The sequence below is a fragment of the Lissotriton vulgaris genome, chromosome 5 (assembly GCF_964263255.1).
Source record: "Lissotriton vulgaris chromosome 5, aLisVul1.2, whole genome shotgun sequence".
In the NCBI taxonomy this organism is placed as follows: Eukaryota; Metazoa; Chordata; class Amphibia; order Caudata; family Salamandridae; genus Lissotriton; species Lissotriton vulgaris.
This window is the reverse complement of record NC_141693.1, coordinates 1,047,905,115-1,047,917,432: the sequence shown is the minus strand read 5'-3', so window position 1 is coordinate 1,047,917,432 and position 12,318 is coordinate 1,047,905,115. Positions and strand designations below refer to the sequence as shown.

Genomic DNA, 12,318 nt, shown 5'->3' with positions numbered 1-12,318 from the left:
GGTGTTGTATGGGGCAGAGCTCTGGGGCTTTAGTAACCTGGATCCTCTTAAAGTTGCCCAAAATAAATTCCTCAGAGCAGCTGCGGGTCTCCCGCAGTCATCACCTCGCATTCCCCTTTTATACGACCTAGGGTGCCAGCCAGTAGAGGATATAGCACGTTTCAGACCACTGGCGTTTTGGCGTCACCTATGGACAACGCCAGAATGATCCCTTTATGCCAAGGCCTTCCTAGAAGTTAGAAATCTTCGGGGTTCCTCTAGGATTTCATCGCTTTCAGACCTCAGAGCAACATTGACTGACATGGGGATGGAGGAGCTTTGGTCCAACCCGAATACAGCTAATTTCCCTCCGAAAAAGCTGTTGAGAGATTTATATTGGGGATGGATGACCTCTAAAAGACATGCCTCATTGACAGGAGGCTCGCTGACGGTAACATTTGTGACTATGAAGGATGTCAGTTACCTCGAAGAATACTGGAACATTATCACTAGGCCATTTGATCGCAAGCTCTTCCACCAGCTTAGGGTCGGTGCGCTTCCACTTCATGATCTAACGAAGTCTTGGTCCAATAGTGGCAATGGTCCCTGTCCATATTGCAAAGAGCTGGCTGAAACAGTAGAACACTTTTTTTTGTCTGCCCTGTGTACCATGCCCCAAGACAGAAGTGGCTACGTCCAGTTTGCAGGTCTCTGGGTACACGATCGGCGAGAACAGCCAGTAGAATTTTGAAGTTTGACACCTCGTCATTGGTGGTAACAGGGGTTGCTAAATTTATGAGTTGGGCTTGGATCTTGCGGTCCAGGTTGATTAACTCCCAATTGATTACTTCCCAACCTACTTGAATGGGTACTGATCTGAGGTTACTGGAGAATGCTACACTGTATTATAAATGATAATTTTAATACTGTTTTTTTATTATAAGTCTAGTCTTGTATATGTGATTCAATACTATTTTATCAAGTTATTATTGCACAATAATTTATTGTTTTATCATGGTACACCTTGTCATTCATAATTGCGATTTTGCACAACAAGGATATTGAATCCCTTTTTAATGTTCTCCTTTGTAGGGATTGTGACTGTTTTTATGGCTGATTTGTGTAGCATGTCTTTCATGAAGAAAAATCAAATAAAGACTATTTTTGACTGACTGGCTTCCTGAGGAGTACTATTTTGTTTAGATATTGCCAACAGTCTGATCAAGGTCCACCCAGGAGATGGGGTTTTGAATTTACCCCATTCAATGTACCATTTAGGTCAGGTGTTAAAAGTCTAAATAAATTCTGAGCCAATATGCAAACCTGTTTTAATCCATCCCATGTTGGAATTTGCTTTCTGGTTATTGAGCCATCCCCTAGCTTTCCTGTCACTCAGATGTTGTAATAAAGGGGTTGGACAGCAAGTAAGTGCTGTAGGGGGGTTCCCCCATCAATTCCAATTCGTCCATGGTGTACTTCTCAAGACATTGTTGAATGTGGATCTTGAGATAACAAAACATGCATAGAGGGTTATATTTGTGCTAGGGAATACTCCATTATGACTGATAATGCCGTAGGATTTGGTGTAGTCGTGCTCCCTGGGCGAAAGTCTGCCTGATTCCTGGAGGAGAGCTTGCCTGATTTGATTGACCAAGGCTGTGTTGGTCTACCCAGGCTTTGAAGTCCTTGAGCAGAAGCCTGGAGAAGAACTTTTCTTCAATGTCTATGAGGGCGATCAGCTTAAAGTTGCTAGATTCCAATTTTATAAATTGAATAACCTATGGTCCTTCAAGATTCTGTAATGGTTCCAGTGGCCAATCAGTTGTTACACAGCGGGGTTAAGGCCTTAGCAAAAACTCAAGATTAGCTGTAAGGAGTGCTCCTGGAAGGCCTTTCGGACCTGGGGCCCATCTGTCTTGCCTTTTTTTTATGACCAAACAAAATTGTGTAGAATTATAACTGGGGCACTAGTCCTTGTGAAAACGTGTGCTACTATTCCTGGAGAAGAAGTTTGGCCTCAGTAATATAAGGCAAAGCTGGAGACTTCAGGCAAGCAGCAGTTCGTGTGAGACTGGCCGAGACATTTGTGGTGCTAGGACCTACTTCATTCTTCCATCCAGCAACACAAGATGCTTAAATGCAGATTGGACCTTCTTACCACGATTTCTGACGCCTACAGTTGCTGAAACTTGAGTGTTGGGCTCCTGAGTACATACACTACAGCCATTCGAACTTACTAGATAGTGGCATGAATATCTTAACTCCGTTGAAGCATCCCTCTCTCATGTCTTTTAGTGAAAGAAGTTCTGCATCTGATGTCTCCATAATCTGGTGGCTCAGAGAACAAGCTTGGAAAAGCATGCGCTGCTATATTTAATAAGGCTCAATGGCTTTCAATTATTTGCTAACAAAGTGAATTTGGTTAGTCTTGCTGCTTACATGAAACTCACTGCTTGGGTATCTTTTTCACCATTCAAGTGAATCAAGATTTCCTAATGAGCCTCAGGAAAGTTTCCACTGATTTTTAAAAAAATAGAAAAAAGCCCTCTTTTTCCTAGCAACGAAATATTGCCATTTCTTAATTGATGCTGTCCTCATATAAAAATGCACAGGTTTTTCTCATTGATGGCCAGCACCGACTTACACTTTTAGACACACCTCCCGCCACAAGTTCTAGAATTGCAAACTTTAGAGCTGGGGAGCTACGTTCAAATCTCGGCATCAGCTCAACATCCTGTGATTCCAGGCAAATCGCTTTGTCTCCTCGTGCCTACCACAAATGAATGTGTTCTTCTGTAATGTAAATTGTGCTCATGCCATGTTGTCGAGTTCGCGCTATATAATATTGCAAGGAAAAATAAAGTAGGGAAACTCGAGTTCACACACGACTGAACGCGCTCTCTTAAGTGCATCAGCAGTGCACTGTGAATTGGAGCGTTTCACAGGCCTGTCACAGGTAAGAAATGCTATCTAAACGAAATCCTACAAAACAATATACTACTGGCCGGCAGCAATTCATACCCGGACAACGTCGGGACGGGCTGCTAGTATAAAATATAGAGGATCAGGCAATCGCAGTTGTTCTGTAACTGAGTTCACATAAGACTCCGTTCAACAAAAAAAACCATAACTAGATGGGTGCTGCCTTGAATGATTTTATACTATCAAAGTACTCATTTGAATTGGGAAGGCAGCTACTGTTGTGTTAATTAAGTGTCCCCATTGCCAGCATTTGTAAAGCAGCTACTTGGAGGTAGGCTCATACATTTGCTAAGCATTATTGTATTGATTATATTACTTCTACCCAAGTTAGTCAGGTGCCTTTGTCATATATTTGTTGGATTTTAAATATTCAACACCGTTCTATATTTTGGAGGCCTCCTATTTTATCACAAGTACTTTTTTTTGCTCATTGCTTTATTCCACTGTCAGTGGAATTGGAGAGAACCCAAAGACTCAAAAGGAAAGGTTACTTATCTATTATCCTAGGTCTCGGTCATGTATCTCTCAATCCATAAACAACCCGCCTGCATCCCCATGCTCCAAAAGCACAGTTGATTGCTACAGATCTCCGCATCTTACCGCTGTGTTGTGTTTCCAAAATCAAGTGGCCTCATTTACCAAGCACTGCATAATGGAAAGCTGGCCTACATGCTGGTTTGCTTAAAGATGCAGTGACTTTATGGCCATAATGAGACTAATTTTTATTGTATTTATTTATTTTTAAAGCGGCAGAAACAGTGGTGTTTTTATTCAAATGTATTCTTGATTTTATTTGGCTAGTTGGATGTAGTGTTTAAAAGTTTAAAAAAAGAAGTTAGAAATATGTTGTCTCCAATAGACCTGTTTCGTTTTATGCATGTGAAAAAATATGCTATAGAAAATGTTTTGGAGATCCTACCTGTTAAAAGAGATATTATTTATGGATTTGGACGGAATAACCATGACCGAGAGCTAAACTTGCATACAAGTAACTTTATTTGTCGTCACTCCTACACTGACCTAACGTCACAGTATCTGTGCAGTTTTAGTTTACCGTAGTTACACGTAAGGCAGTGTACAATAAAATAAGAAATGTTGTGTTGCTAAGCAGAGCACATGAGACTGATGCTTGATCTGTGCATCTCGGCTACTTTTGGAATCACAAGACACAAGTTTGTTTTTGCTCTACCTATAATTCTGTATATTCGGGAAATAACACAAGAGCTCCAAGACCCTAGTATGAGTTTTCACTTCTGAGGCCATGCGAGAAGAAAAAGCACAATAAAGATACCTAAACTGAGCTACAATGCCTCTATTAATTTTCTATGAAAGATTCCATGCTGCCTGCTCAGTCAGGCAACCCAATATTACAGACTACGGGCGGAATGCAGAAAACTAGCTGCAAGGGAGGAAAGTTGTTAATTTGACACACCAAGCTGCTTACTCCAAATTGTTATCTGGGAGGAAAGACTGGATCCTTTACAGTTGCTCAAATTCTGTGAATCTGATTCATGTGGTGTTTAGTCCTTTTATGCTTGTGTCGTGTGAATGGAGGTGACGAGCCTGTCATAATCTCTTCTACTAATACTGCCTATTAAAGTAAGCTGACGAGATTGTGCCTGGTATAAAAATAAAAACTTGTAGTACCTGCAAACCTGATGAGCTGTTTCCAAGCATGATACATCAAGACTCTTTGGTATACTTCGTGCTTCCATAGAGATACTACCAAACAAATCAATCTTTCCGAATAGGATGTGATGCTACATTGAAGGTTTCACCATGTCAGACTTGTAAGACATATGTTGTGGTGATAAGCTGAAAGAATGAGGCACATGTTCCTGGATACTGAGCTCTATATCATGATTCATAGTGTCTAAGCAAGACGTGCAAATTTCAGTATGACTATTTCCAAATTTCAACTGGCCAGTTATTTTTGCTGTACCTCATTTTATATATTGATTTCCAAAGTTCTCTAAGTTTTGTAATTTTTCACAGACTGCAAAACTGCAATGGCCAAATAGTTTACACATTGCAATGTATTAGCCCACACAAAAAAGTAACCTCACATTTATCAGGATGTTATAGAAAATTTCGTGTAAGGAAACCGTACCACTGCAGCATTCCGAACAGGCATTTCATTTTTTTTTATAATCTGAAGGGTAGCAACCTTGAGATTGTAGAAAGTCTCTTCCACCACTCCCAACTACATACACCCTAATGCAAGTTCAGGCAGTCCTCAAAGTTGATCATATGAACTTCGCTACCCAACCTCCCCAGTGTTGGCTGCTAGCTGCTGTATTGAACCCCCCCCCCCCACCCGAAGAAAAAAAAAACAGCCAGATTTCTAAAAGATTAGCTACTGGTCAAAATTAAGTTACTTACCAGTTTAGGTTTCCAGAATTAGTTCTCTTGCTACCACCTTACCTTGTCCACGAGTTAAATTCGGACAATGTACATGCAATCATCATTTAAGATGAGGATTTGGAGTGGAAGTGGTTGGTCATCTGGGTAACAGCAGTTGGGAATAAACCAGTCCTAAAACCTTTTTGCATTTGCCAAATGGCTTGGTTTTGTTGATAACAATAAACTGTAAAAATGTGAATATTGACTAATTGCCACAAAGGATTCCCATCCGAATGTTTAGGGTCATTCATTTCTATAAAGAAACCATTGTGTGAGTATTGTTTGTAGATAAATAATTATATTAACTTTAATGGTTATTGTACCTTTAGTTTAGGTACCCATTTTTTTTGATGTCTTTTGATTCAGTATTTCGTATTTGTTTATTTTGAAGGACTCATGAGGCAACTGTTTCATGGAAGAACGTGCAAATCTGCATATACTTATATATGATCTAGTCCGCTGGTTCTTAACATTTTGACTTCTGTGAATCCTTACTGAATCATTAATTGAATCTGGGGATTCCTACTGAATCATTCTATGAACATTTATGCCCTGGGCCTAAGCAATTTCTGTGATTTGAGCCTCAAAACAATACATAAACCTACAAAAACAAGTCTACCTCATACAAATGCTCAAGAATTTTGTTAAATTCACAATCTAATATGGAAAAAGTATTTTTAATTCCCCCCCCGTATTTGTATTTATGTTAATAGTTTTAATTTGTTAATTATATTATTATTATTTAATTTTGTAAAGCAGTCCAGGATCCCCTAAGTAGTCTTGTGGACTCTAGTTTATGAACTCTGTTCTAGTCTATATCTGTGAAACATTAGTCATAGTCTCTATTAACATGCCAACTAATATGTTTGTTTTGGTAGTGCTATGCCTGTTTAATCTACGCACCCTTAATTTTCTATGTTTGACATTCACATTTTCTTTCCTGTTCCTCAGATTAGATGATCTGGAGCAGAAACTGAAGGGCGACATCGAACAGGGAATGGGCATATTCTGCCCATTTGCAGATGAACCGAACACAGATGAGGAGGGGACACTTTCCGAAGAGCATAGGTTAATGATTGTTCCAATATTTCTTTTTGAAAAATCTTTGTCATTTTATAAACAACTAACAACATACAACGCATCAACTAGGAAAAATACAAGAGCATCAGAGCCACTCCTGGCTCACATCACGTTAAATATTACAGTATTAAAATAGATCCTGGGAGGCAAGGGCCGCAACCAAATGCCGTAAAAAAAGAACACAAGGCCAGTGTATTCAGGTCCCAAAAGCCCAATCACACCCACACCACCCAGCTTTAGTAACCTCTCACTCCGTTATTCATCCCCTGATACTTCTCCCTCTCATCCCAAAAACGTATGACCGAGTGTGCCCAAGATTTCCAAATCAACTAAGCTTGGCATCAAATCGGGCACATCGCATTTTAGTTTCTTTTTTTTTTTTTTTTTTTAATTTGTTTTATTAGCAAATTTTTCCCATATTTTTCCATACATACAGGGCACGGCAATAGCATTTACTTTACAAATATCTGATCAAGTAGACAAAAAGAAAAGAAAAGAAAAGAGGAAAGAAAGGAATTAGACAAAAAATACAATGTTTTGTAAATTCAGTACATAGCGAACAATAGTAACATTTTCTATCCGATTCCTTCTAACCAAGTAAATGTTTAAATCCGATCTTCAATCCAGACTCTCTTCCTTCCAGCGAGTAACAGGTCCCCAGATCTGCCTACCAGTTTTCCTACCCTTTTTCCCCTTTCTTGCGTAGATCTCTATCTCCAAATTATAGATTGAAAGTAGTTTTGCCAGCCATTGGTGGTATGATGGAACTTTAGGATCCAGCCATGCCGATGCAATAGTAAGTCTTAATACTGCCATAGCCATGAACAAAAAATATTCCCATATCTCGCCTACTCTACAGCTACTCTGTTGTTGATCATCCCCTTCTTCTTTTACCCCCAAGAGAATAATTGAAGCTGTAAGAGTCACATCTATTCCTAAGCTTTGGAAAAAACCCTCAATACTTTTTATCAATGGCTGTAGATAAGGGCATGTTGCAAAAATATGTAGTAAATCTGCATCGGAATCCCCACACCTGAAACAATTAATTCCCGTTATGCCACCCCATTGAGCTATTTTTGCAGGCGTATGATATAAATGAAATAATGTTTTATAATGTTGTGCCTGTAAGGGCGCTGAGCATAACAGTGTGCATCCCATTTCTAAAGAAATATCAAAAGTTTCCTCACTAATGTTCAAGCTATGTTTCCACTTGCTTGCCCATTTCTCTATATCATCCTCTCTTGAGGCCAGTAGTTCTGCATAAAATCTCTTGATCCCCTGCTTGTATCACTTCCATAATTGCATTTTTATTAAATCCTAGCAACCCACCCTTCTTGTTATGTAAAAAACTCCTGATTTGTAGATATTTGAAGAATTGTCTTCTATCTAATGCAAATTTAGTTTGCAGTTCCGAAAACTGGTAGACTCCCTGTTGTCCCAAGATGTCTCCCATCTTTCTAAGCCCTTTTCGTTCCCATTCTCCCAATATAGTCCCTGAAGTGATTTCCTCGGATAGATTCGGATTTCCTTTCTGTCTTGTATAGGCATTATATCGCCCTAACCCAAATTTTTTTGTAAAAGCTTTCCATACAGTATATGCGGCAATGAGTGTCTTAAAACGTGTTCTTTTGTAGTAACTGGGTTCAGTGAACTTCAAAAAAACATTTTCCACTTCTGGTCCTAGTACCAAACCATATATTGCCAGTGAGCCTAACTCATTCCCTACTTCATTTTCTCCCCCACCCACCAGACCCACCATATTCTGAAAAACTGCTGCCCAATAATAAAACCTTAAGTCTGGCAATGCCCATCCTCCCCTTTCCCTTGGCAAGACCATGAACCTGAGAGCTCTCCTGGTTCTCCCCTTAGCCCATATAAACCTATTAATCATATTTTCTATTCTCTTAAGCAAATTGTTCTCAAATAAAAAAGGGATTGCTCTGAAAAAATACAAAAACTTTGGCAACACCAGCATTTTTATCACATTAGTCCGCCCCAGAATTGTTAAGTGCAAATTATCTATCCTATCTAAGTCCTTTCGTACTTTATTTATTAAAGGATTTATATTTGTTTCTACTAAGCTATCTAACTCAGCCGATATGCTCACCCCCAAATATATTCCAGACTTAATTACTCGCCCATCTGTACAGGGGGTATGACAGTTCTTAATAATCTGCGTCTTTGCAGTGTTGAGTTTATAACCTGAAATTCCCCCAAACTTCAGGGCTTCCGCTTCTACTTGGGGTATAGCCTCCGTTGGATCTGGTGTAATAACTGCAACATCATCGGCATATGCCAATATTTTACAATGGCCCATCCGAGTGAATAAGGGTTTTATTAAGGGGCTTGCTTCTATTCTTCGGATTAGAGGGTCCATATACATTGCGAATAACAATGGGGAGCAAGGACAACCCTGTCTTGTGCCTCTCATTATCGCAAATTGAGTAGTGACCCCCGCATTCACCCTAACCGAAGCCACTGGATTTACATATAGCGCTTGCACTGCCTTAAGGAAGCCCTTTTTGACTCCTACCCTTTCCAATGTAAACCACAGATAGCCCCAGGAGACCCGATCAAATGCTTTTTCTGCATCTAATAACATAATTGCTATCGGATCCCCTGAGACTGCTGCGGCATCAAGCAATGTAATCACTTTGCGCGTGTGGTGGGTGGTACCTCTCCCTGGTATAAAACCATGTTGATTTTTGCTCACCACCCTATCTATTATCCTAGCATATCTTGTCGCTAATGCTTTAGAGAAGATTTTTGTGTCCGTATTCATTAACGTAATAGGCCTGTATGAGCCAGGTTCTTCTGGTGGTTTCCCTTTTTTTAAAATTATGACTATCTCGGCACCACCCCAAGTCTTAGGTATTGAGTCCCCACTTTGTGCTTTTAGCATTGTCAGAAGCATATCTATTTTTAAAACATCCCAAAATATTTTATAGAACTCTATTGGGATTGTGTCCGGGCCAGCTGCCTTTCCAGATGGTAGGTTTGCTATAGCATTTTTTATTTCTTCCTCCACAAAGATCTCATCTAACCCATCTGCTTCCTCATCCGTGAGTCTAGCCACAGGAATATCATGTAAATAATCCCTGATTTTCCCGAGATCGGTCCTTATCGGCTCCTCATATAGCTCTTCGTAGAAAGATCTAAAGACTTCCCTGATTTTTTCCGTCTCTGTGTGTATCGTGCCAGAGGAGTCCTTAATCTCCCTCACACTACCAAATGCTTCCTGTTGTCTTGTACGAACTGCTAAAGTTCTTCCTACTGTTTCACTAAGCTCGTGACATTTTTCTCTTTTGCTAGTATAAAGTTTTGCAGCTTTTCTAGCAATGTCTCCTTCGGCTTCACTTTTCACTTTTAACAATTTCAAATATGCATTTTCTACAGGGGTTCCACTCAAAATACATTCCTCTAAACCCTCCTCAGCCTTCAGTACTGTCTCGGCTATTTCCGCATTCTTCCTCTGCTCCTGCTTTCTCCTATATAAACTAAAGCTTAAAGTCTCTCCCTGTACCCCCGACTTAAATGCGTCCCAGACTACCCCCACCGAAGTACTACCCCTATTATTCTCAAAGAATTCTTTTATCCATGACTTCATATGCTCCACATAATCTTCTTCCAATAGCAATGCTCTTTCAAAAGTCCAATGAGTTATCTGTTTGGTAATTCTTAACTTTCTCACCGTAAGAATTAGCGGGTTATGATCACTTAAAATTTGCGGAAGCCTATCCATCCTGGATTCTGTTAAAATTTCATTTGAAGCAAAAAAATAGTCCAATCTCACGCATATTTTGTATGGGGCAGAATAATATGTATAGCCCTTATTACCTGGCATTTTTTTCCCCCATACATCATATAAAGCATTATTTATTGCTAATTCTTGTAGAGCACGGCACATCCGCTTCTTTCTGCCACAATAGTTACCAAATGAGCCTAAACCCAGGCCATCGGCCCCATTAATATTCAAATCTCCAGCCATTATAATTCTTGGAGCCCAAGAAGCCAATTCAACATCCAAATACTGAAAGATCTCCGGGTCATCCTCAGTCGATCCATATACACTTATTAACGTTGTCCACTCCCCATCAATCCTACATTCCACCATTGCCCATCTCCCCCATTGATCATGTGCCTTTTTCCTCACGCAAATATTTTTATCTCTGGTTAATATAGCCACTCCCCTTTTTTTAACATTTTGATGTGAAGCCACCAAAACCTGAAAACCCAATTGCTTCAAAAGAAACTCTTGTGAACTCAAAACATGTGTTTCCTGAATAAAAATAAAATCTACATTCATTTGCCTCAATAACAGTGATACCTTGAGTCTTTTTTGGGCTTCATTTAGCCCACATACATTCCATGTTACGTATTTCGTTCCCATAAATAATTCTCTATGGTTCTATTATTTACCCAGCTACACTTATGTTCGTACTCAAGCTTTATCACTCTATATCTTTTTATTTTTATGCTTCTACTTCTTTGCAACCTGATATCACTCATCTTATATCTTTTTGTGTCTCCCTTTCCTCTCGCCCCTGCCTTTACTTTCATTAACAACTTTGTATTTTTTTGTCTTTTCTGCCTTTTTTGCCTTGCCGTGCCCTGTCCCTCCCCACCCTCCCCCACCCCTAGACTGCACCCCTCCCCCCCACCCTCCCTACTGGCAAAGAGGTCAATAATGACCTCTGTCTGACAGCCGATTCCCCCCAGAGGACCTCTCCGCTCCCACCCTCCCGAAGTGTCATTTTGTACAATCTATATCCTTAATGTCATTTTCTTGTACTGCTCCACCCTTATATTCTTCATCTTACATTTTATTGTTTCTTTTTCTGTGTAGCATACTCTGTTTGTCTAATGACTAATGCTCTCTCATTTTGCGACTTTCCTTCTCTTTGTGCTTTCGTTTCTTTTAAGTAATTCAGGTACTCTTGTGCCACTACTTCTGAAAAAAAAACCCTGAACTGGCCATTATGGCCAACTTTAAGGCGGCATGGAAACATTAAGTACACTTCGCAACCCATATTCTGAAAAGGCGTTATTAGCTGCCTCATTCGCCACCTTCTCTCCACAGTCGTGTGGCAAAAATCCGGACGGGTAAAGAATGTTATATCCTTGTGTGAACGCTTAGTCATAGGTTTTGATTTTTTAATTATTTCCTCTCTTAGTAAGAAATTCCCAATATATTCTAAGATAGCCCGTGCTTTCTGATTTGTAGTTTTCTTCTGCGTTAAGGGAAACCTATGTGCTCGCTGCACCTCTTTGTCCCAGTCCCACTTATCAAGCTCTGGAAATGCTCCCTTCAGCAATTCTACAACAAACCCCCGTATGTCCGATCCTTCCTTCTCTTCATCAACGCCCAGAATTCTTATATTATTCCGTCTCTGTCTGTTCTCAAAGTCTTCAAGTTTCCACAGGACATCAGATGACGTTTTTTCTTGATCGTCCCTGAACTCCTGTAACTTTACCACTTCCTCCTCAACTTTGCCTGTCCTCTCCTCAACTTCCGCAAGCCGCTCAGCCATTTCTGTATACAGTTTATCCACCTTGCGTAGAGACCCTTGTATCTTTTTATTCGCCTGCTCAGCTCTTTGACTCTCCTGGCGAGCCTCTCCCTGGATCTGCTTTAGAGTCGAGAACAAAAGCTCAAAGTTTGCCGCGTTATTATTTTCCTGTATCTGTGGACATAAGTGTGTCTGGGGCTGTGATCTGTTTGGTTGATCAACACCTCCAACTGCGCCTTCAGGATGCATCTGTAAAGTGGGTGCATGATCCCAGTCCAAGTTTTTCGCCACCCCGGATTGTATTACACTCCCTCTTTTCTTTGTTCTTCTACAAGTCCTTCCCTTAGCTCCCTTTTTTTTACTC

At 40.1% G+C, this 12,318-nt stretch overlaps 1 protein-coding gene across 3 annotated transcripts in view; it reads left to right on the top strand.

Moving 5' to 3' along the window:
• Positions 1-12,318, top strand: part of SLF2 (SMC5/6 complex localization factor 2) — a 404,246-nt gene that overhangs the window by 118,877 nt on the left and 273,051 nt on the right. For all 3 annotated transcript variants that reach the window (XM_086922683.1, XM_086922686.1, XM_086922685.1), the window contains one exon: positions 6,316-6,432. In XM_086922683.1, the coding sequence (XP_086778809.1) occupies positions 6,316-6,432 (117 nt within the window). The remainder of the gene's footprint in view (positions 1-6,315; positions 6,433-12,318) is intronic.